The following is a 26918-nucleotide window of genomic DNA, read 5'->3' as shown; positions in this document are numbered from 1 at the left end:
CATTCAGAAAAATTGATATTTTAAGCTTTGCAGTGTTCACAAATGTAAAACGACAAATAGCGTCAGACGATGAAAAAACAACGAAACAAGGCGAAACACGGCAAGTCCTGAAATGCCAACCTATGAATTGAACGAAACAATTAGAATTACTCTACCTGACCAGCAGATAAATTGAACAATGAGAGCCAAAAAGACAAACAAAATCCTCTCAAAAGTTGAAAAAAGAAAATAATCAAACTAAACAGAAATATAATCATTGCTCAAACTCTGAAAACTTTCACCAAATACTGGTCCCGTTAAAGACCACATTCGATCCCGTTATAAATACCCATTAACCTACGCACGAAACTTCAAAGGGGCTTGATGGCCACTAAAGACAATAGTCGCGAACTATAAGTATTTAAAAAATGAGAAATGCAAAACTTATAGAATATTTCTAATTTTCGCAAAAATGATCCAGTCAAAAACATTTTTTTCCCTGCAGTCTGTTCAGTACATATCTGCAAGACGTGAAAGGTTTCAATGGTCATTAAAGATTGATTGATAAACGATGATAATGACGATAAATTTCATAAATTTGAATTCAGTTGCAAAGTTAATGAAAAATTGCTAAACCTCGAGATATTAATATTTTCAGAGCAGTTTCGTTGTCAAAATTGGCCCAAATGAGTCCAGGGAAACCATATTTAAAAAACAGAAAAAAATCCTTCAAAATTAAATTTGATTTCGTTTCTAATTTGTTTGTAACTGAAGAGATATCCAAAACTAACAGACGCGGAGTGAACAAACGAAACTGAAAAAGTTGACCGAAAGAAATTATTTCTCAGTGCAGCAGCCAAGTTATAATACAGCTCTATTAAATCAAAAACGGCTCAATCCTGAGGCAAATTTTCGTTTTCTAAAAATCGTAACTGCTCTGAATTCAACTCAAAAGTCTTGAAAATCAAAAACATTGTCAGCAGATTTCCGGAATAGCTGTGAAAAATGCTTGCGTGCCATATAATCCCGATAGAAACAGAAATATAGGTCAAAATTTATGGAAATCGCTCAAGAAATTATGTAAAAACATTCAGTGACGAATAAAAAAGTCTTTTTGAAGTTCACTCCGGAAAAACTTTTTATTAGGGGTCTTTACTGCACATATTGGTTCCTTTGACCTTAAACTACTTTCAAACGGAACCTAAGTTTTAAATTGTTTTAATGAGTGAGGTATGTCACGTATGATCAAAATGTAATCCCAATGACCTAAACACTTTTGCTAGAAAGAGTGAGAAATGACGTCACGCGCGCAAATGCAAGTAGTGAGAGGAAGAAATCATTCAGAAAAATTGATATTTTAAGCTTTGCAGTGTTCACAAATGTAAAACGACAAATAGCGTCAGACGATGAAAAAACAACGAAACAAGGCGAAACACGGCAAGTCCTGAAATGCCAACCTATGAATTGAACGAAACAATTAGAATTACTCTACCTGACCAGCAGATAAATTGAACAATGAGAGCCAAAAAGACAAACAAAATCCTCTCAAAAGTTGAAAAAAGAAAATAATCAAACTAAACAGAAATATAATCATTGCTCAAACTCTGAAAACTTTCACCAAATATTGGTCCCGTTAAGGACCACATTCGATCCCGATATCAATACCCATTAACCTACGCACAAACCTTGAAAGGGGCTTGATGGCCACTAAAGACAGAATAGTCGAAAACTATAAGTATTTAAAAAATGAGAATTGCAAAACTTATAGAATATTTCTAATATTCGCAAAAATGATCTAATCAGATCATTTTTTTCTCTGCAGTCTGTTCAGTAACATATCTGCAAGACGTGAAAAGTTTCAATGGTCGTTAACGATTGATTGATAAACGATGATAATGACGATAAACTTAATAAATTTGAATTCAGTTGCAAAGTTAATGAAAAATTGCTAAAACTCGAGATATTAATATATTCAGAGCAGTTTCGTTGTCAAAATTGGCCAAAATGATTCCAGGAAAACCATATTTAAAAAATCAGAAAAAAATCCTTCAAAACTAATTTTGATTTCGTTTCTAACTTGTTTGTAAGTGAAGAGATATCCAAAACTAACAGACGCGCAGAGATCAAACTGAGCTGAAAAAGTTGACTGAAAGAAATTATTTCTCAGTTCACCAACCAAGTTATAATACAGTTCTAATAAATCAAAAACCGCTCAATCCTGCTGCAAATTTTTGTTTTTTAAAAATCGTAATTGCTCAGAATTCAACTCAAAAGTCTTGAAAATCAAAAACATTGTCAGCAGATTTCCGGAATAGCTGTGAAAAATGCTTGCGTGCCATATAATCCCGATAGAAACAAAAAAATAGGTCAAAATTTATGGACATCGCTCAAGAAATTATGTAAAAACATTCAGTGACGAATAAAAAAGTCTTTTTGAAGTTCACTCCGGAAAAACTTTTTATTAGGGGTCTTTACTGCACATATTGGTTCCTTTGACCTTAAACTACTTTCAAACGGAACCTAAGTTTTAAATTGTTTTAATGAGTGATGTATGTCACGTATGATCAAAATGTAATCCCAATGACCTAAACACTTTTGCTAGAAAGAGTGAGAAATGACGTCACGCGCGCAAATGCAAGTAGTGAGAGGAAGAAATCATTCAATAAAATTGATATTTTAAGCTTTGCAGTGTTCACAAATGTAAAACGACAAATAGCGTCAGACGATGAAAAAACAACGAAACAAGGCGAAACACGGCAAGTCCTGAAATGCCAACCTATGAATTGAACGAAACAATTAGAATTACTCTACCTGACCAGCAGATAAATTGAACAATGAGAGCCAAAAAGACAAACAAAATCCTCTCAAAAGTTGAAAAAAGAAAATAATCAAACTAAACAGAAATATAATCATTGCTCAAACTCTGAAAACTTTCACGAAATATTGGTCCCGTTAAGGACCACATTCGATCCCGGTATCAATACCCATTAACCTACGCACAAACCTTGAAAGGGGCTTGATGGCCACTAAAGACAGAATAGTCGAAAACTATAAGTATTTAAAAAATGAGAATTGCAAAACTTATAGAATATTTCTAATATTCGCAAAAATGATCTAATCAGATCATTTTTTTCTCTGCAGTCTGTTCAGTAACATATCTGCAAGACGTGAAAAGTTTCAATGGTCGTTAACGATTGATTGATAAACGATGATAATGACGATAAACTTAATAAATTTGAATTCAGTTGCAAAGTTAATGAAAAATTGCTAAAACTCGAGATATTAATATATTCAGAGCAGTTTCGTTGTCAAAATTGGCCAAAATGATTCCAGGAAAACCATATTTAAAAAATCAGAAAAAAATCCTTCAAAACTAATTTTGATTTCGTTTCTAACTTGTTTGTAAGTGAAGAGATATCCAAAACTAACAGACGCGCAGAGATCAAACTGAGCTGAAAAAGTTGACTGAAAGAAATTATTTCTCAGTTCACCAACCAAGTTATAATACTGTTCTAATAAATCAAAAACCGCTCAATCCTGCTGCAAATTTTTGTTTTTTAAAAATCGTAATTGCTCAGAATTCAACTCAAAAGTCTTGAAAATCAAAAACATTGTCAGCAGATTTCCGGAATAGCTGTGAAAAATGCTTGCGTGCCATATAATCCCGATAGAAACAGAAATATAGGTCAAAATTTATGGACATCGCTCAAGAAATTATGTAAAAACATTCAGTGACGAATAAAAAAGTCTTTTTGAAGTTCACTCCGGAAAAACTTTTTATTAGGGGTCTTTACTGCACATATTGGTTCCTTTGACCTTAAACTACTTTCAAACGGAACCTAAGTTTTAAATTGTTTTAATGAGTGAGGTATGTCACGTATGATCAAAATGTAATCCCAATGACCTAAACACTTTTGCTAGAAAGAGTGAGAAATGACGTCACGCGCGCAAATGCAAGTAGTGAGAGGAAGAAATCATTCAGAAAAATTGATATTTCAAGCTTTGCAGTGTTCACAAATGTAAAACGACAAATAGCGTCAGACGATGAAAAAACAACGAAACAAGGCGAAACACGGCAAGTCCTGAAATGCCAACCTATGAATTGAACGAAACAATTAGAATTACTCTACCTGACCAGCAGATAAATTGAACAATGAGAGCCAAAAAGACAAACAAAATCCTCTCAAAAGTTGAAAAAAGAAAATAATCAAACTAAACAGAAATATAATCATTGCTCAAACTCTGAAAACTTTCACCAAATATTGGTCCCGTTAAGGACCACATTCGATCCCGGTATCAATACCCATTAACCTACGCACAAACCTTGAAAGGGGCTTGATGGCCACTAAAGACAGAATAGTCGAAAACTATAAGTATTTAAAAAATGAGAATTGCAAAACTTATAGAATATCTCTAATATTCGCAAAAATGATCTAATCAAATCATTTTTTTCTCTACAGTCTGTTCAGTAACATATCTGCAAGACGTGAAAAGCTTCAATGGTCGTTAACGATTGATTGATAAACGATGATAATGACGATAAACTTAATAAATTTGAATTCAGTTGCAAAGTTAATGAAAAATTGCTAAAACTCGAGATATTAATATAATCAGACAAGTTTCGTTGTCAAAATTGGCCAAAATGATTCCAGGAAAACCATATTTAAAAAATCAGAAAAAAATCCTTCAAAACTAATTTTGATTTCGTTTCTAACTTGTTTGTAAGTGAAGAGATATCCAAAACTAACAGACGCGCAGAGATCAAACTGAGCTGAAAAAGTTGACTGAAAGAAATTATTTCTCAGTTCACCAACCAAGTTATAATACTGTTCTAATAAATCAAAAACCGCTCAATCCTGCTGCAAATTTTTGTTTTTTAAAAATCGTAATTGCTCAGAATTCAACTCAAAAGTCTTGAAAATCAAAAACATTGTCAGCAGATTTCCGGAATAGCTGTAAAATATGTTTGCTACCATATAATCCCGATAGAAACAGAAATATAGGTCAAAATTTATGGGCACCGCTCAAGAAACTATGTAAAAACATCCAGTGACGAATAAAAAAGCCTTTTTGAAGTTTACTCCGGAAAAACTTTTTTAGGGGCCTTTACTGCACACATTGGTTCCTTTGACCTTAAACTATTTTCAAACCGAAACTAAGTTTTAAAATTGTTTTATTTGGTGAGGTATGTCACGTGTGATCAAAATCTAATCACCCAAATGATCTAAACACTTTTGCTAGAAAGAGTGAAAAATGACTTCACACGCGCAAATGCAAGTAGTGAGAGGAAGAAATCATTCAGAAAATTGATTTTTTTAAGCTTTGCGGTGTATGCAAATGTAAAACCAAAAATAGCGTCAGACGATGAAACAAAAACAAAACAAGGCAAGTCCTGAAATGCCATCCTATGAATTGAACGAAACACTTAGAATTACTCTACCTGACCAGCAGATCAATTGAACAATGAGAGCCAAAAAGACGAACAGTATCATCTCAAAAGTTGGAAAAATAAAATAATCAAACAAACTAAACAGAAATATAATCATTGCTCAAACTCTTAAAGCTTTCACCAAATATTGGTCCCGTTAAAGACCACATTCCATCCCGTTATAAATACCCATTAACCTACGCACGAAACTTCAAAGGGGCTTGATGGCCACTAAAGACAATAGTCGCGAACTATAAGTATTTAAAAAATGAGAATTGCAAAACTTATAGAATATCTCTAATATTCGCAAAAATGATCTAATCAAAATCATTTTTTTCTCTGCAATCTCTCCGGTAACATCGAGACGTGATAAGTTTCACTGGTCGTTAAATATTGATTGATACAGGATGATAATGACGATAAAATTAATTAATTTGAATTCGGTTGGAAAGTTCAGTGAAAAATTGCAAAAAAACTCATGATTTTAATACTTTCAGAACGGTTTCGTTGTCATCAGAGGCTCTCCAGTAACCCAATTTCGAACCTTAAACAGTTTGATGGGCTCAATAATGGATCAACTAGGAACGTGAAAACAAATTTGAAAAAAAATATCCAGTTTTATCAAAAAATTGCGAACATTCGTTATATCAAAAGGTTGAAAACAATTCTATTGCACATTCTGTTGTTCAAGACAAATAAAAAAAAACACTCTAAAAACGACAAAACGATGAGAAGTTGCACCATTTTGAGCTCAAAAACTCTAAAAGTGACCTGTTAACCTCAAATTACGTCCATCCTTGCAGCTGCAACACTCTAGGCACTTGAACATTTACTTAGGCCAACAATGAGCCTCTAATAAAACTTAATGCCCGCTCGGCCTAACCTGTTTCTCCCGTTTTGAAAAACCACAGTCAATGAAAATTGTGTGAAAACATCTCACAAAAAACAGCAATACAAGCCATGACCTACAATTCAAAGAATTTTCATTGACTAAACAAAAAAAAGACATCGAATGGAATTTGAATGGACTCAAAAAACCATTTAGAAGAAAAAATGGATCGAAAAAATTTTAAAAAAAACAATACAAACGAAAGCCATAGTGCTGCATGTGAACAAAAAAAAACACTTGCAAGAAAGCGAATTTTCATACACTATTTTCCCATTCTACTTCAGAAAGAAATTGAGAAAACCCGCGGCAAAACCGCTCGCTTTTTCGTTCCACTGCCTCTTTCGATGAGACCAAAATCAGTATTCCAATTTGACTTCAAAAATCATGAAAAACTGCGAACAGATCATGATAAAACATAGCCCGAAGATCCCGGAACCGACAGGAAGTACAAATTACTTTGGGCTCCAATCAGCCACTGAGAAAAAAAGAGCGTTCCAACTCAATTTGCCAATCATTTAGAAACAATAAACGAGGAAAGATAACATGAGAACGTCCAAAACGGCTATCTGGAAAATTATCTGATAAAATTCCATTCCAAGTTGCGCTAACCAGAACACTATTCAAACTAAAAATAGATTTCACACATTAAATAACCACCTTTTGCAATAAAAAACAAAGGAATGCTAAATACAGAGAAAACGGAGGAAAAGGAAAAACTGAAAAAAAACTAATAAAATTGTTAAACATGTAACTCCAAAAAGTTTAATTATCTACCTCTAGATTGATATTTAGGAAACCTTTTTGAACATTGTTTGGCTCAATCAGTGCACTACTCAACTTCAGTCAGAGAAACGCTACACAACAATAAAAAAGTCAAACAACGAAAAATTGGAACGAAAATACCACAAACTAAAAATTGTGGTGTATAAAAACTTGAACTGTCAAGTCTTAGCAAAAAATCACCTTAACCCCTAAAATAGCTACGTTCAACCAAAAAGTCCCAGATGCTAAAAATAGAAAAAGATTACAAACATAGTCGTGGTTGACGGAAAATAGCCGCGATAGACACTTGTGGCCTACCATGAATTGAAACAACTAAAGATATAAGTTTGACAGATCGACCACCACCTTTTTAATAGACCAATAGACTTTTTGGGTTAGATTTGGACTGTCATTTTTATGGAACACATTTGCTCTACAAGGAAAAAGCCCTAATGGAGCTTTTTCAAAATTAATATTCGATATTAAAACTCAAGACTCTATTACTCAAGAATTAGGGCATATAAGTTTGGCACTACTTAGATGCACACTATTGACCTTTAATTAGTAAATGTTCATAAAATTTAAAGTTCCATAAGTTAGTTCAGACGTCATTTTTTGAGTGACGTAGGTCAAGCAAATGACCTAAAAGCAGAAATGACGTCACAAACACAATTTTTAAATGCAAAGCGGTAGAAGTCACTGAAGTCATTGAAAAAGTCAATTCCAAGAAGTCAGGGGGAGACGAAAAAAAAATATGTTAGACGAGGTAAAAAACTTAGCATGACAAGTCCTGACGTACAATTCAAAGAAATTTCATTGACTAAACAATAACTAGACCTAGAACGGACTAAGAGTGCATTGGGAAAACCATTTCTCAAAAATCAGATATAAAATTTAAAAAAAAACAGAAAATCAATGTCAAAATGCCGCAAGTGAAAAAAACCACTAGCGAGAAATGAAAATTTTGTTCTAACAAATAAGTAGGCCTAGAATGAACTATCAATGAACCAGAAACACCATTTAGAAGAAAATTCAATCCAAAAAATCGAAAAAACAGTAAAAACCAAAATGAAATTGCCGCATGTGAACAAAAAACCACTAGCGAGAAAGCGAATTTTTGTTCAAACACCGTTTTCTCACTCTTTAAATTTAGAGCGAAAAAATTTCACGCCGCAAAACCACTTGCTTTTTCGCTCCACTTCCTGTATCGGCGTGACCAAAATCACTACTCCAATTTGACTTCAAAAATCATGAAAAAATGTGAACAGATCTTAAAAAAAAACAGCGCCCCAATACAATTCAAATTCTATGAATTGTAAAAATTAGGAGCGCTATAATATCCGCGTGTAATTGCTGACGCGGCTATTAAAAACAACTAAAAAAGCATCCATTAGGGCAAAATTGCAAAAATATCAAAAAATTGCGCCCGCAAGTCTATTTGTTTTATTAGATGATGAAACAAGCCTCCATACGCACCAACACCAGTTTCTTTGATTGAGACAAATACCTTTATATGACGAAATAAGAGTTGAAACAAAAAACCACTTTGAAAGTCTCTCTCTGACTGCTTGACTTTTGTTCAGCAGATTGACCTAAACACTACTCTTTACGTGCGCGCAGCATTTGCCTTCTTCTAAAACACATCCTCTAAAAATAGAAGTCACCGATTTAAAAAAGAATACATCATCATTACTTCTCTTCGAGTCATAAAAAAGACAGCGCCCAATAAAATTCAAATTCTTTGAATTGTAAGGAACAGAGCAGCAATACAATTCATTTCTTGGATTTAAAAAAAACAAGGACACCGCAATATAGCTCCACTCATCTTACAGCTTCGCAGCTATAAAAATTTGTTCCGGCACCTGCAATTTTTTTGTTACCGATATTCGGAAAAATTCGAGTCTGAGCAACAATTGGGTTCAACTCCAGTAATTTCCGGCGCGGATCTTTTAATCAGGAAAACCCCGTTTCAGGTATTCTGATGGAGACCTACTTCATAGAAGCAAAGTATTCGGGATACGATCCAGGTATCTTTAGGCCTGAACATTGTCCTCCAAGCATACTTTGCGCTGATGCAGCTTTCGAGGGCTCAAACATATGTAAGTTTGATGCAGGAAGTCCACTATATGTCCTAGAATGCGCAATTCCTCGGCCAAAATGTCTTTATGGAATCGCCAGTTTTTCTACTAAGGAGACAAAAGACAATGATACTTGGTGCGATGGATTCTCCGTGTTTGTTGATGTTCTTTACTTTAGAGATGAAATCTTGCGGCAGATAAATACGGAATGATAAATTTTCCAGTTCCGCAACTAATTAAAAGTTTCAGATTGATTTTCTTGATCAAACAGATATTTTATACAATTCACCGAAATTTAAATGAAGTTAAATTAACCACTGCATATTTTAAATTATAATTTGATTAGCAGGACTGGGTTAGCCCAAAGAGTAAGGCCTTCTAACGTCAATTATTTTTTGCAAATTATGCATTTAATTAAAGTATTAGCATACCAAATTGCATACTCGAAACACAGTGAGCTCTCAATTTGACAAATTTCACTATAACGAGAAAAATTAACTGCAAGTAAATTCTTAAATTCCTGAATTCTATCCTTGTTTCTTTTCATTGAGTTTTGGACTTTTGTTCGAAGATTTGACCGTTTTTGAATTCTTATCATCCGCGTCCTTCTCCATATTAGCAATGGGTGCTATTTCGTACTGACCCCCCTGGTTGCTAACTGGTTCATTGTTAACTTCGAATTGGGTTCTGGCCTTTTGCAACCCAGTCTCTTCATATAATTGACCCTCAGAAACATCCTTCTCTTTGAGGTCACTTCGACTCTTGCTCTTAGATATTGATTTGTCGTCTTCGCTCAAATTACCTCGATTGCGCGCAGTTTTATCTGAACAGAAGGGCACTTGCAGATAATTCTATCAGAGGGCTATTTTAACACAAAAAAAAATAAACATAGCCGGCAGATTGCCGGAATAGCTGCGAAATAGACTTGCGTGCCGTAAAATACAGATGGAAAAAGATACAGAAGTGAGTTGATAATAGTTATCGCCGCCACCTATAAAACTTACAAGTTTATTTCAAAGGAGGTTGTTTTTGGGTGCAAAAAAATTTTCCCTGTCGCGTCTCGAACCGGCGATCTCCGGATTAACAGCCAGTCGCCTTAACCACTCGGCTGTCGGACCATACAATCTGTTTTCTTACAATCAAATTTGTTTTAGGAACAGATTCTGTTTCTGAATAACCGCAATTTAGGTCACGCAGAAAGCGTGAAATCAAGCGCGAAAAAGCTATTTAAGCAGTGACGAGACAGAATGTTCTAGAACAAATGTAAAACGAAAATGAAGCGTCAGACGACGAAACAAAAAAAAACCAAGAGCATCGCAATATAGCTACGCTCAGCTTACAGCTTCGCAGCTATAATAAATATAAATAAATTCGTTTTCGGTTAGTACTCAAGTTTAGTTTACATTACAAATTTCATCAGTCCATTTTGAGGAGCACCAAAGCAAGTGGCCGCTTAGGGCCTATCACCTGTTTTAAAGCACCACTGAGTATTTTTGAAAATCCACAATTTGATAGGATCTTTTGGAGCATCACCTATGCAAGTTGAGACAGCTGATCACGGCTGCAAGTAAATCGGTGACTTGAAAACAAATTTTAACTTTTTCAAATTTTTCAGGAGAATCTTTTTTGAAACTATAAAACTGTTACAAAACGTAACATTTTTCAAATACATGGGTTGGAAAGTTGCCGATTTTACTCTTAAATTATGGCGTCCGGTTAGCACAATAAAAACCAAATCAAAACCTGATCACCGGTTCCAAAGCAAAGTATGGAAAAATCAAAATTATTTTTAAAAATTCAAACTACAAGAAATTTGATCTACATATCTCAAATCAAATGAATACTCTTAATTATGTTTACGCAACTTTGTTATGTAAATGATTAAAAAATGACCACTACTGTTTTAGAGGCGAACAAAAATGCGAAGAACTGTAATTGCTGAAACTCTAATTTTGCTCAATCTATTTTTCGACAGATAAGTAATGCTGATTGAGTAACTTCCCTTTGTACAAAATTTTTCACGGTTACAAATAAATCATTAATTTACAACACTTTTAGCGCACCGTGCTGAATCTATCCAGCTATGTTTTATAATGCTATCTCCGTCAAAATTGTTACCTCTGTTACAATATTAACAAAATACTATTTCCTGTTTTAAAGAATCAGATTTCGTTGATACACAACACAAGTCTGCCCAAAGATCAGTGTTACTGGACTATAACTCATTGTTATTAAAGTTCTCACATCCAAAATCACAACTTCTCTAACCAATCTAATAAATAATTTTAAAAATAAATTTAAAAAATTGAGGGTTACCAAAAAAACTACTATCGAAAAAACAATTGTTTGTTCAAGCGTCGTTTCTCACTTGAATTTGAATTCGAGTGAAAAAATTCTGAACCGCAAAACGACTCCAGTTTTTGCTCCACTTCTGGTTTTGGCGTAACGAAAATAACCATTTAACTTCAAAAATCATGAAAATGTGTGAAGAGATCTAGAAAAAAGACAGTGCCCAAATACAATTATTTTTTGAATCGCAAATCAAAAATAGAAAAAGAAACCACGAAATCGAAAAATTGAAGTTGCGGCTGAAGTTGTTTTTTTTTTCAAAAAATTGAGGGCAATTCAATTTTAAAAGGTCAAGTTTACTGATCAGCGATAGAATAAAAATTATCTGGAATGGAGTTAAGTCTTTTCAAGATACAGAACAAAGGCAGTACTAAAATTTATCAATTTCCCTATTATTTTAATAAAGCAACCATTGAAATTCAATTTCCAAGAAACAACATAATCCCTGTTAAAAATTGGTTTTGTTTTGGCTCATCAATAAGTTGGATTAGAATAATCTCAAACTATTTTGAGCGGTTGGCTTTGTCAGTAGCTGCAGCCTAGGGAGGCTAGCTTTAGCCTAATTAAAGGGGGGGGTGTTGGGGGCCAGCGCGGCGCGCGTGGTAGGGGTCAAAGGCTTTAAGAGAAGTTAATGACCTCCGGGCTTTACATGTTCATCCCGACGCTTCTGAGGACAAGAAGTCAAATGCGACGACGAAAAAAGTCAAATGCGTCTAAGACCCCAGGAGGAATATAATTGCTAAAAACTTTGTTTGAAAGCAATTATAGACTTTGCTCAGTCGGTCAATCATTTTCCACCTGATTCTGCCGAGGAACAGTGATCAAATCACCTATTTCGCGACACTTAGAACAATTGAAAATTCTCATTTTTTTGCATAATTCCTTAAGATTGAATATCTCAAATGATGTTTTTTTTTAATTTGAGGGCTGTCCACTCTTCGTTTTAAAAGCAATGCAGAATTGTAGATCTCTAGCTCGGTCGTGATGTTCAATATATAGCAAGAAATTTTTTTAATGACGGAAGATAAGCTGGATAAATATCTACCATTCGCATTTCGGTGTGTGCTGTATCGATACAGCACACGCCAATATGCGAATGGTAGATATTTATTCAGCTTATCTTCCGTCATTAAAAAAATTCTCGCTACGAAAAACATTCTTCTGGATTTAATTTTTTAAAACTTGAAAAAAATTTGTGCAAACTAAGCAATATACACAAGCATAAACTTTGTCTACGGTTCCCTATTGTCATCCATTTAAACCGAAATCGGCGAAAGCGTTTGCATTGATGCATTAAGCTTTCCAATAGAACGCAAACAGCAAACATTAGATTTAACCAGCCTTTCTTTCGTTTCACAGGAGATTTGTCATGTCCCTTGGGTGCGCGGGGATTCTTTTTGCCAACCTTCAGTTTTCCTTTAGTTTTTGGTGACTGAGAATTGGGTGGTGACATATCTGATTCGGCATCTTCAACTTCTAGGTGATCAGTTTCCCGCAAATCAATGTCATCAACAGCCTCATAATTTTCGTCCTGATGCGCACCCTCTGTGAAAAACATCATTGACATGAAAATTTTCTTAGAGTGAGACAATTTCACACCGCAAACACACTAAATACACCAAAAATTTTGTCTCCAAAACAGTTTCTGTGAATCGCATACTCAGATACTAGTAGGCGTAAGGCTCTAAGCGAGCTGCTCATCCAATTAATGCCATCAGAGCTTTACCTGTTTATCCCATTTTTGAGTACGACAAGTTAAACCTAGCCGGCAGATTGCCGGAACGTAGCCGCGATAGACGCTTGTGGCGTTACATGAATTGAAACAACTATAGAAATAAAATAGACAGATCGACCACCAGTCCTTTAATAGACCACTAGACTTTTTGGGTTAGCTTCGGACTGTCATTTTTATGAGACACATAAGCTCTATAAGGAGAAAGCCCTGATAGGGCTTTTCAAAATTAGGATCTTTTCCGTTTGTGTCCCCTCAGCTTAGTGGGCGCATATTATTTGCACCCCCCAGATGCACGTGCAGTATTTGGGGGGGGGGGGGGGCAAAAACGGAAAAGATCCCAAAACTAATATTCGAAATCAAAAACTCAAGACTCTAATAATCAAGAATTAGGGCATATATGTTTGGCACTACTTAGATGCACACTATTGACCTTTAATAAGTAAATGTTCATAAAATTCAAAGTTTCATAATTGAGTTCAGAAGTCATTTTTTTGAGTGAGAACAAAAATCTAAAAAACATAGCAGGACAAGTCCTGACGTTCAATTCAAAGAATTTTCATTGACTAAACAGAAAAACTAGACCTATAATGGACTATGAGTGAATAGAGAAACATTTTTAAAAAAAATCAGATGAAAAAAATAAGAAAAAAAAAACAAAAAAATCAATGTCAAATGCCCCATGTGAACAAAAAACCACTAGCGAGAAATGAAAATTTAATACAAACAAAAAACTAGGCCAAGAGTGAGCTGTGAATGGATTGGGAAAACCATTTAGAAAAAAGTCCGATCTAAAATATCGAAAAAACAGTAAAATCAGAGTGAAATTGCCGCATGTGAACAAAAAACCACTACCGAGAAACCGAATTTTTGTTCAAACACTGTTTTCTCCCTCTAACTTTAAAATTAGAGCGAAAAAAATTCACGCCGCAAAATCACTCGCTTTTTCGCTCCATTTCCTGTTTTGGCGTGACCAAAATCACTACTCCAATTTGACTTCAAAAATCATGAAAATATGTGAACAGATCTTAAAAAAAAGACAGCGCCCCAATACAATTCAAATTCTTTGAATTGTAAAAAATTTAGGAGCGCTATAATAGCCGCCTAGAATTGAGGACGCGGCTATTAAAAAGCGTCAAACAAAAAATCGATCAAGTGAAAAATTGCAGAGACCAAGAGCGCAGGACTAATATAATTGCCACAGACTTTGTTTGAGAGCAATTAATTACATATAAGAAGACCCTGGTTCAACACATGACACATGAAAGACTTTCGAGAGTAATTTAACACTATCACCATGCAGGTTATGTACGCAAATTACTACCAATCCCCCCCCCTTCAACGATATGAGCCTTTTTGGCAAAGTATAATTCTTCGCAATGTAAGTGTACCTTCGTTAACTTTGCTTTTCGAGACCTTGCTGTCATTTTGTTCTTCGAGATCTGAGTCAATCCTGCTCCGACTCGGGTTTACCTCTTGTTTTTCAGTTTGCCTGCTTTGTTTCTCCTTTTCCTCGAAATACCTGCGCTGTTCTCCACTTCCGCTGTTGGAACTATCACCGTCCAGTGCTGAGCTGCAGGTAGACATTAAATTACATAACAGTTCATAGAAATGCCTTATGAGGGATTTCATTTCGCCAACCGATTGGAAAACATTATTTGGATGCTATAATTGATGCCAAAAATTTGATAGCAGTTCTGTTCGGGGAACAAAAATTGCCCACCTTTTATAACTTGGTTATCAGTAATACCTTCATACTGGCTTATCTGGGGTCTGAAATGAGGTTATTGTTAATTATACATTTCAATGACTAAACTGCGCAAAATACGTTTCGTCGAAACTTGAAAAGTAAGGACCAGTCTTAATAAGTGCTATAACCTTAGTCTCACACCAACCAAAAGTCACTGGAAACTAAGAACAGGAGGAGTTCTGAAAATTCTTTAAAATTTCAATCAGTTATATTGTGTGAACTACTCGGCTCCCCTCTTTCAACCCAACCCTACCCCCTCCCAGGTATGTTTGAACCCAGTTATAAATAGCTATTTACCACCCACAATGTTAAAAAAAGTAAGCTTTGTTTTTATGCCCAGAAAGCTGGGGAAGGGATGGTGGGAGATCTAAAAACAGAACCCATGCACATACAAAAACTCTTGGGTGAAGGTTCCAAATCTAGTCCACAAAACTGAATATGCTCTTCAAATTAAACATTTTCTTCAAATTGAATATTTTCTTCAATTTTAAAATTATCCTCAATTTAAATATTTTCTTCAAATAGAATATTTTCTTCAAATTTAAAATTTTCCTCAATTTAAATATTTTCTTCAAATGGAATTTTTTCAAATTGAATATTTTCATTGCATGAATAAAAAACATTAAGCGGAGCAAAAGCTCACAGACCAATTACCTTTTTTCAACAACAGTCACAGAGCCACGAGTGCTGCCTCCCAATGGAGGGAACTCTTTTGCACTGTGGGTAGCTGACATAATGTCCTCCATTCTATAACACTTGATCCTATTGTTGAAAAAGGTGCCGAAATTAGCCATGAATCCTCCCCCACCTACCACCCACAACACGTCGTTATTCACAAGGTGACTTCACATAGATTACACTGTCGCTTCATCAACTATGCCTTATAAAATAATACAAATTAATCTCCGCAAGTTTTATACGAAATTGTGATCCAAACTATTTTAGTTGCAGCAAGAGTGAATTTCATGGCCGGTTTCATGGTACCAAAAGCTTTTAAAACTACGTTTGAACCAGACAATTGATATTGAATTTTTTGATATTGTGTTAGAACACGTTTATGTTAGTATCCCGAAGTGTATCGCGACTCAAAACTTTCCTATCTATCTCATATACAGCACGTGAAACTATACATTTAGCTCAGCAAAGTGTATTATCGCAATGCTACGGCATTATGTTCCAAGTAAGAAACTTCTTGTTTATTATGGGTCTAATAAAAACCCATAATTTCAATACGGTGTACTTTTATGCCGTTTTTCTTGGTTAGAGTGAAAATCTATTTATTGCAGACGATATTAAACTTCACTTATTATGGGAGACGTGTTAAACTCGTCAGATATATTCGAATCTAAAAAGCTTTCAGCTTACGATTTCCATATTTAAGAACTTAAAATTTGTATTATGATCGATCAATTGAATGCAGTGATTTAAAAAAAATTTATTGTTTGATTTTGTTATATCACAAACAGATACTCGTCAACTGATAATTTGCTCATAGAGCCCCTTCTAAAGAAACAATATTGAGTGCTACTCCGCTCGCGGATAATTTTAAGAGAAAAGGAATTCTTCCGTAAGAAATTGTATCAATCACCTTAATATAACTAGCGTCCGTCCAAGCAGCTAGCTTGAATAAGGATAACGTTAATCCATTGCTAAGGGTGGCTGGGCAAAAAGGTTCCTTTAAATGGCCCTCGCAGACCAGAATCGGTATAAAAAAATTTGAACGAGTTTGAAGGGCTGATGAAACTACAGGAGAGTCAGCCTTTGGCAATATGTTTGACAGAAACGTGGCTGAAGGATCAGTCTACCACAAAGAGCATTAACCTTGATGGCTACCAGGAGATAGCTACAAGCAACCGCAATACCTCTAAAGGAGGTCGGTTCGGGATCTTTTTAAGGATGGATTTACCACAAACAATTATTAAAAAATTTAGCTGTACCAGTATTCAACTGTGAAAATCAACACAAAAATGGCAAAAGTTTTTTATTAACAGTGATCTATATTAAACCGAATACAAGTATAAATGAAATATTGGAAACATGTCAAATGTTTTTCGAAGAACTGACTCCGGAACCGGAACAGTTGCACATTGTTTGCGGAGATTTTAACAATGACCATAGTAGCAAAAACATCAAGCTTACAAAAGTAAGCTTATTAAAAGTAAGCTTAGTAAAATTAATAAAAAATTTAGCTGTACCAGTATTCAAATTTCAACTGTGAAAATCAACACAAAAATGGCAAAAGTTTTTTATTAACAGTGATCTATATTAAACCGAATACAAGTAGAAATGAAATATTGGAAACATGTCAAATGTTTTTCGAAGAACTGACTCCGGAACCGGAACAGTTGCACATTGTTTGCGGAGATTTTAACAATGACCATAGTAGCAAAAACATCAAGCTTACAAAAGTAAGACATTTTTAGTTCTTACAACTTAAGCAATATGTCAAACGTTGGGTATACTACAGAAACAGCAAAGTCGAGAACTAATATTGACGTAGTCTACAGCTCGAAGACAGTAGAAATTGAAATCATCAAGTCTGCAGAAAGTGATCGATATACTGTCCAAATAGTGTTTTCTGATTACGTTGAAAAAACTGTACCACCGAAAAACAAAGTTTACAGAGATTGGGCCGTTCTTGAAAACCATTTAACTTCAGAGAAAATGGTTTTTACAATAAGAGACAAATTAGGCAGGCTTATGTCGCAATTTTATGCTTTGCATTGTGATCTCGTTATTGAAAAGTTCCAAGAAGCTATCATTGAGGAAGTTGACAATTATATGCCATAGAAAAAATCAAAACCTTCTCAGCAACCAAATTGGAGTGACAACAGTACAAAGAATTTAGCAGCAAAATACAGAGTTTATTGCAAACTTTTTTGAGACAAAAAATAAAAACAAGGAAAATTTCAGTGAAATCAGGAATAAGATGAGAAAGAAAATAAGAGAAAACAAAAAAATCTATTATCAGAAATTGTTGCACAAAAACGCAAAAAACAATTCCAGTAGCTTTTTTAATACAATGAAAACAGTGAGTGGTAATACATGAAAAGAACAAGAAGAGTTGTCTGAGAAACAGATTGAAAGTTGTAATATTTTTTTCACAACTATCGGAAAAATTTTGTCGAATAAAGTAATTGACCCCCGACAAAAAAATGGAAGACAAAAAAGAACTCTAAATAGCATGTTTTTGACCTCAACAAATGAAGCCGAAATATCACTAGTCATTAAAAAAATGAAAATAAATATAGCACTGATTGTGACGGACTCAATAAGTTTGTACTTAAAAAATAGAGTATGCTATAGTTCCTACATTGACGTTTTTAGTAAATAAGTGTTTCGAAAATGGAACTTTTCCAAAATATTAGAAGCTGTAATAATTCCAATACATAAGTGCGGGAATGCTTACGAAGCAGAGACAGACAGCAATGCTTCAAATCGGTCGAGTTTAGGTCTGAATTCTTACCAAGAGAATATGGAGTACCGCTGGGCTCGGTGCTAAGACCACTGCTCTTTCTAGTTTATATAAATTGTATTCTGCAGTTCTGCGGTGACTCAACTGCAATTGTTTGCTGATGACGCTGTTTTGAAGCAAAATGCGTATTCAAGTGAAGAAAAAATTGAGGAGTCAATCGAATCTGTAGCCGACTATTTTTTGCGAAACAAACTGACACTCACTTTAGAAAAAACGCACCTTGTGAATTTGAAAGCAATCAGAAAATCTTCTCAACAAGAGATAATGTTGCAGAACGATGCGATCAGTAAAAAACGTCTTTAAAATACTTAGGAGTACATATTAATAAAAAAATTAGTTTTAATCGGCATATCCTCGAGTTATGTGCGAAACTATCCAAATTTTCTGGTCTGTTTTATAAGTTGAGATCAATTTTAACAACTGCACACCTTCTTATAACATATAAAGTTTACGTACAAGCAATACTAAATTATGGTGTTTTAGTCTACGGAACCAGTAGCAAGACAACACTTCTACCTCTCCAAACAAAAGTAAAACAAATTGCCAGAATCATCTTAAAAGAAAGAAAGACGGAGTCAACACTGCAAAATCGAGAAATGTATAAAATGCATTTGATCAAAGATTTGCACATTTTCGAATTTTTTAAGAAATTAACAGAGATACTTAGATCGGAATGCGAAATCAATAGTCTAGAATTTCTTTTAACAAAGAAAGAAATAGAGTCAGTTGGGTCAAAAAGAACATCATCCCGTCAGTTAAAAAGTTCAAACGCGGTTAGTGGACTTAGCCCTAAACGACAAGGAGTAAGAATAAAAATATTGAAATTTATATTAAAATTTAAACCCAATTTCATTTCAGAAGTACAAATCTTGAAGAAAAAAAATTGAAACGTTATCAGTATAAGTATAGTTTTAGAGATAATTACATTAGCAATAACCAACAAATAGTTTCGTTCAGCTAATAACGAAATTATAATAACCAACTATATTCAGCCGATCATTTCAAATCCTTTGCATCTTAAGCATTTGACAATCTGTCTTAGTACTGCTACTGGCATCACTTGACGCGGACCATCGGACCTTTTGATGACCTATCAAGTAAGTGGCGGTTCTGTGCGGCCTGGTTTGTACAGCAATGCTAACTTACTTGAAAACATTTTATTATTAATTCAATTAATCATGAGTTTAAATTACTCCCCAAATGAATAATCGTTGTCAGGGCAATTTACCCAGTTCCATTTTACCCAACCTGCCATTTTACCCTATGCCAACTTTAATTTACCCTATTGTTAAAGTTACCAGAACGACTATTTAGTCGACTATATATTTAATGGCCGGTGGGATATGATATGAAACTATCACAACCGAACATGGGTTTCTATTGTCCACATAAGTATTTTAAAACATTATTGTAAAGCGACTGCTAATTTGCAATCAGATAAATGAACGCAAAGATCAAAGAATATTGGGTAAGTTGGCATTGGGTAAAAGGGCAGGTTGGGTAAAATGGCATTGGGTATAATGGAATTGGGTTAATTGTCATGTAACCTAATAATCCGTTTATAATAATAAGTTTTTAATAGGCTATACAAACTATGATCAGAGAAAAACACGCACTATTTCGTTACTTATGCTGATTTGAAAAACGTCCACGCCCGGGAGGAATAAAAAGATCAAGCTAGACGGACAATCGAGTGGTTTTGTAACCAATGAAGCGACAATCCTGGTGTGATTCGACATGAGACAGTCGCCTCCCACTCTCACTTGTGTCTTCACATTCATTGACGACAAATCATACATTGTGATGAGACTGTAGGGACAGTAGGGTGTAATCCCACCCACTAACATTAACCACTGACTCCTCGTTTTCGAACACATAGATGCGGAAAAGGATTTCGACTGTCTTTGATTACGGGAATTCAAGGAAAACAAAGTATGTCGGTCGAACTTCTCTCAAACGACATGCAGGGGTCATTTGTGCCTTAGTTAGCCATGGACGGGTATAATTGCACTAAGGGGCTCAAAACGATGTTATAAGAGCGTATCATAGACCACTAAAATTTAAAAATGAAACCAAATTTGTCGCTTTTTATTTGACAATTAGGGGGCAGGTGGGATATTAGAATATAATTGTAATTTTAGGAAATAGTTGCTTAACGAAGAGAGGCGTCGAGACGTTCAACTCAAAGATCTAAATAAAAAACATTTGTTCTGTAATTAGTACATGAGTTCGGAAATCAAGATCCATTACATTTAAGCTAAATAGTGAATTGAGATCAATATGCGTAATTTAAGACCAAGAAGACTGGACCAATGCAGTTTTTTCGGGTATTTTCTGTAAGAACGTCTTGAAAATTAAGCTTGTTTTTAATTCATTATTGTACTTCGTTAATTCATTCAACAGTTCATACAAGCAAAGTTATAGTAGCAATATACGATTATTCTCAACCGACCTCCCTGGTCTATCAATATAATCGCTGAATTTTAACATCAAGGAAGTCTAAATGCGAACAGATGGCCATGCTTCAGTCCCACGGGCCACTGAGGCATGGCCATGGCCCGCCAGACATGACCATGGACCGCGATGCATGGCCAAATGATTATATTACTAATTTAATAGCCCTTTAATATAAAAGATTAAAAATCGGGATGAAATGATAGAGGGGTTAAATGATCTAGGGGTGAATAAATCGGGGTTAAATAAATAGGGGTGAAAAAGCGGGACACCGTTAAAAGACTTTGCGTCGACAGCATTTTGAGTAAGAATTTACCGTGGGTCCACGTATGGAGACTTTGGGTCGACTTTATCTGTAAGCTCGACCATGAAATTACGGTACGGAAATTACCCTATCTCGACTTTGTTAGTCTTTTCAAATGGTACCCCGACTGTGGCACCAAACTAAGCCACCATCAAGACACCATGATTTAAAAAAAGACAAATAAGAATCTGTTATCTGTCTACCAACATTTTAATATTTCTGAATGTTAACAGAAACGCGGCTAACGCACTCAGTTGGACACGTCCTTCTTCCAAGGACATTACATACTGGAAATGAAATCTATAGCAGTTGAACTGCGTGGCAATGCGTTTCTGTTAACATTCAGAAACATTAAAATGTTGGTAGACTGAGTTAATAAGCAAAAATTCGATTAGGCAAAAGTAATTTTGTAGAGATTAGACAAAAATTGTCACCGTTTACTTCGTGGAAATTAGAACACAAATTAAACCACTCTAAAGGGAAATTTTTAATCCACTTGACAACTTAAAGTGGTCAAATGTATATTATTTGTTTTCAACAGAAAATGCGTTATAAAATAAAGTCAGAAACTTACTCTTTTCCAAACCTTTGAGCATGTGTATCTATTCAATCTAATTTAATTTGACAATTTTTCTTTTTATCCGAAAATTTAGATTCATAAAATTTAGATTATAGCAAATCATACGCTATTTTATATATTTTTAAAAAAATATTTAGAAATCATTTTTCCTTGTTTTCTCTTCCGATGTGTGGGACCGAGTACCGCCGAGAGAAGGGAGATAAAATGACGCATACGATTCAACTATATTAAAACTCACAGGTAGGGAATTAAGAGGAGACATGAGGAGACAAATTTTAGGGACAATAGACTACTTTTTATTTTTCTGTTCCCCTAAGTGCTCTGAGTAGTTTTCGTTAACTTTCACAAAGCAAAAGCAGAAAATTTTTCAACTAATATCAAACGCCCCAAAATTTAGTGGTGAACTGCGAAATAAGTTAGCGGCTTGGATTGTGAACGAAGGTGATTTAGATCACGCAAAAACAAGATATCAAGCGTGAATAAGTTACTTGACAAGTCAAAACTTCAGGTAAAAAAATCAATCAATAAACGAATAAAAAGACCACATGACTTATATAATTGCTATAAACTACGTTTAAGGTCAATTTATCACTTAGGAATCGTTTCCGTTCATGCCCCAAATGAAAACCGCTCATGCCCTTAACGAGTGCACGCTTGCAACCCATCAGCCCTCCGCAAACATCATGAGACAGACAGAGAGGGAGAGAGAGAGAGAGAGAGAGAGAGAGAGAGAGAGAGAGAGAGTTAATTTATCCTCGCTTGTAAAGTATAAATACAGAATAGCATAAATTTAGTAGAGAAAAACAAAATTTACAATAGAATAGAACGATCAGCAAAGCATATTAATCTTCAAGCTAGGAAAAGACACGCAACGAGGTCGTTCGACCTACTTCACAGCGCGCCCAGATGGATACAACATATATGGTATCCTTAACGATTTTTTATAAAAAATTTTAATAGGGTGATTCAAGGAATTACACAGAACTGAAATGGTAACTTTGAACAATTCATTACTATTTGCCCTCTTCTACGGCATATTGGTGCTTACTCAAGCGAACATCCAGACTTCGCTAACGAAGAAAAAAGAGAGAAAATGAATTTCGTTATTAAAAAAATGCAAATTGAAGAAACACTGTTAAAAAAAATTTTTAGAATTTAGAAAACTCAAATTTTGACAGCAAAAATGACTCGTGGTGCCTTCTGCAAAGGCACCGCAACACAATTTTTGCGTAGATTTTTGTTATTTTGTAAAGGAAGCATCTAGAATCACAGGGTTCTGGAAAATTAGCAGAAAAACACTTTTTGAATAATATCCTCATTTCCAAGAATAAATAATTCTTTTAAATTATGATAGGTCAGGGTTGGGCAAGAGTTGGGTAAGAGCCCTCTGCAAAATCAAAAGCAGAAAATGAATAATATCAGTCGAAACCCCAACCAATACACATGAGAAGTATGTCCAAAAACTGGAGGCAAATTTCTGCTCTTTACAGAAACCAAACATTGAAACGGATCCGCAAACTCCAAAACATAAAGCGAAGTGTTGATATCAAACTCTGAATCGTTGAATAAACCACCAGATAAGTAAAATGAATTTTCACTTCTTGCGCACAATGAATGCGAATGTCTAGCAGGTAATGAGTCGCCATGAGTTCTAACTTTTGTCCATTTATCGTTTGAAGCGTTATAACAATAACTGTCGTTGAAACACTTGGTAAAATTTCGACCCCCGTCTATGAATAATAATTGCCCTTTATTGTCGCCACTGTCGGTAAATTTGGAGTAAACGCCACTTGCATGTCTGTATCTGGACGCGGGAAATATATTCCACAACCTAGCCTGACCCAAACAAAATTTTTACAACTAAAACCTTTGTGCAATTGAAAAAAATTCGGGTGAACTTTGAGCACTTATTCGGTTGCTCGAAAATAACTTCGATTAATGAGCAAAATGTGACTTCAATTAATGAGCAAAAAATTTTTAAAAAGTAAGGTCTACCACCAAAAACACCAGAAGCAGATAATCTGGTAACGCTGTAAACATTTATACACAAATTGCCCTCAAAGACAGAATCAAAAAAGATTCTATCAATGTGAAATTTTACTTCCGTTAAATTAGAGCCAATTGCATGTTATTTGAAAGCTTTGAAGACAATCATCATTGCGTAATAAATTTAGTAGCATCACCCTAAGGAGGTCTGATTTAAGTAAAGAAGCAAAACCTAAATAACTCAGCAATCCTATTAAAACCGACTAAAAAACCCAGACTAACTTTTGGTTCATGAAAAGAGCAGCGCTAGTTATCATGCTCCTGGATAGATGGATATTTCCTCGCGGTATCTCGAGATATAGTCTTAACGTAACAAAATATTCCACCCTGTAAAATTGTTTGAACAATCGCGGCCGTGAAAGACAAGGAAAATAAAAAAACCCACTCTTGCGAATTTTGAAATACTGTTTGCTTCAACATTTGATAGGGTTTTTTTAAAACCAAATAACTGCACAAAGCATACCTGATGCAGCTTGATCTCAGAGGTGTCTGTGTTTATTGTAATAACGTCATTTAATATTCTAGAACCTTCTTTGCCACCAAAAATAACAATTATTTTTCCACAAAGATCCATTGTTGAGTTGAGCCTTTGTATTGAGATATTTTTCAATTGTTTAACTTTCGAAATTGTTTTCTCCTTCACTTCATAAATAATTAAAAGCCGCAAACCTCCAACTTTCTGTTCCACCTTTTTGCCAGCTACTTTTCCAAAACCACCAGCGACATAGAGCCTAAAAGCAGCACAAGTAGAAGTCGAAAAATTAGTCAAAAATTAATATTGATATTCACTCGTTAAACAATCCACAAATTGTGGGAAAACTGGCCTTTCTGATATCAATTCGGAGGATTGGAAACCCTATAGGTCTTATTCAAAGTGATGTTTCCGCCAGAATATATTATTCGGAACGCGTTGACTAAATTGAAGGCCACTGAGATTAATAGTAAGGCCAAAGGCTCTACTGAAATCTTGAACGGTCTTTGTAGAAATAAAACCCTTAAATTGATATTACTAATTTGTCCATTTAAAACAACCCAAAGTTAATAAAGTGAGAAAAAGTGTATACTCGCTCAATTCAGTTACCGCAGGTTGTGGTAACACAAAAGTCGAAGAAAAATTTGTCAAGTAAGAGGAAATTAAAAACCAAGATACGAGTTAAATAGCAGGTAAAACGCAGGACAAACATTTATTGGTAATTAACAAATCCTTAAATTCTTCAAATCCTTAAAAATCTCTAAAAAACAAATTGACCAAACTTTCGAAAAAAAATAAAGTGAAACCTGAAAAAAAAGTTACTTTCGAAGTTTAGGTCCACTTCAAAACTCCTGAGACAAATCGTGTCTGAAAACTACTCATTTCCCGCGCTAATTAAACCATGCGCTAAACAGTGCACCATAAGAAAAAAAAGATCAAAAACAATATCATCAAGTCACATTTTACATAGAACGTCAAAAGTATTTCAGCTCAAATAAAAATTTAAGACAATTTTTTTATTAAAATTTGGAGATTACAAAAAATCACAAACCACTGATTAACGCACTGAAAACAGTCATTTCGCTTTCATTATTTCAGAAAACGATTATTTTGAAATTTTTCACTACATTTCATATGAAAAAGAACCGCCATAACTCTCTAAGTAGTTCTTCAAAATAGTTCAAGTTTTCAAAACCTTCAGAAAAAATTCGGTACAAAGTTTCAATTGGTCTCAAGATAATCTTCACAAAAATGCGATATCGTAACCAGTTTTCTTTTAATTCAGTTTTAACTGGTATTGAAAAATGGACGAAATTTTTCTGAGAGCTAGCAGATCACAATGTAAGTTGTATGTAAAAGAGCAAAATGTAAGTTTATCAGTTTACTATTTATCATATAACATTTTATATTTAAAACTGCCCAGTAACACAATTTTAAGCATTAAAGAAGTTTCACTGATCCATAAAGATCGATAAACTCGGAGCATAAGAATTCTCAGAAAATTTAAAATATTACCAAAATTGCAAAAAAAAACCTGAAAATTAAAACGTTGAAAACCCATCCATTGTTCCTAACAACTATGCAATATCATATTATCAAACCATAGAGGAGGTTCCCTGGGGCAGAGGAGACTCAAAATAATCAAAAATTTCCGAAAAACATAAAAAATGCAAAATTAGCATCATTTTGCGTCTTAATGTTTGCAGTATCAAAACATATTATGTCTTGCAAAAGACCTTTATAAACATTGACAAACGTTAATTTAAGACTGATCAAAAAGAAAACTCAGAAAAGACAAAAAATGTAAAATTGCAGCATTTTGAGCTCAAAAACTCCTGAATTAAAGCCTTCCAAAAAACTGCTCCAGTCTAAGCACACGAAAGGCAACTACCCCCCTCCACCCAAGGGCAATGAAACTTGATGCCCGCTGAGCTCTGACTGTATATTTCGTTTTGAAAGCTCAAAGTCATGGGAAAAAAGGTGTGAAAGCATCTTACAATAACGTCAAGAGCAACATTACAAATCAAATTTTTTTTGGATTGTAAAAAACCAAGTGATGGCAAATAATAGTCCCAGCTATTACTTTGCGGCTATTAAACAGAATAATTCCTGTCACCGTAAACGCAGAGTCAAGCATGCTGAAACATTTCAGCCCTAAAAAGCTATCGAAATAATCATTTTGATTAATGCCAACAAACCAGCATCGGTGTTACCCTTTAAAAGCATCAGTTAACATTTTTTGAAAAGTTTAAAACGAAAGAAGTTCTTGCGAAGTTTAATGAAGCTTTTCAACGATAAATTTTCAAGTTTCTCAAATTCAGGTAAAATAGGGAGACATTTGATGCCGTCATCTGGTTTCTATTCCCATAGTTTATGAATTCAAAGAAGTTCAAATGTTTGGAAAAACTTTTAAATTTTACTTTTTGAGCTTCGAAAATAGATCTTGATAGTGCCGTTAGCACGCCATCTCTTTTTAAAAGAAGGATCTACCTAATCGATTTGGTAAGAAATTGCCCAAAAGCCGAAAAAGTTGGCAACTCCGGCAGCTGTTATTTTGTTTCTCATCCACTGTCCTAGGATAAAACAAAAGATTTGGTTCTGGTAGCTATTAACGAGCAAT

At 34.6% G+C, this 26918-nt stretch overlaps 1 protein-coding gene across 1 annotated transcript in view; it reads right to left on the bottom strand.

Moving 5' to 3' along the window:
• Window positions 1–9473: 9473 nt before the first annotated feature.
• Window positions 9474–26918, bottom strand: part of LOC142354028 (tRNA wybutosine-synthesizing protein 4-like) — a 33507-nt gene continuing 16062 nt past the window's right edge. Inside the window, exons 5-11 of the mRNA XM_075406292.1 lie at window positions 24290–24557; window positions 23216–23616; window positions 20167–20317; window positions 15622–15812; window positions 14609–14790; window positions 12827–13030; window positions 9474–9959 (exon numbers count right to left, since the gene is read on the bottom strand). Of these exons, the coding sequence (XP_075262407.1) occupies window positions 9664–9959; window positions 12827–13030; window positions 14609–14790; window positions 15622–15812; window positions 20167–20317; window positions 23216–23616; window positions 24290–24557 (1693 nt within the window). The 3' untranslated portion in view covers window positions 9474–9663. The remainder of the gene's footprint in view (window positions 9960–12826; window positions 13031–14608; window positions 14791–15621; window positions 15813–20166; window positions 20318–23215; window positions 23617–24289; window positions 24558–26918) is intronic.

This window comes from Convolutriloba macropyga, chromosome 15, assembly GCF_964194025.1.
Source record: "Convolutriloba macropyga chromosome 15, txConMacr16.3, whole genome shotgun sequence".
NCBI lineage: Eukaryota > Metazoa > Xenacoelomorpha > Acoela > Convolutidae > Convolutriloba > Convolutriloba macropyga.
The sequence above is the reverse complement of the archived record's forward strand: the minus strand, read 5'-3'. Positions and strand labels throughout refer to the sequence as shown.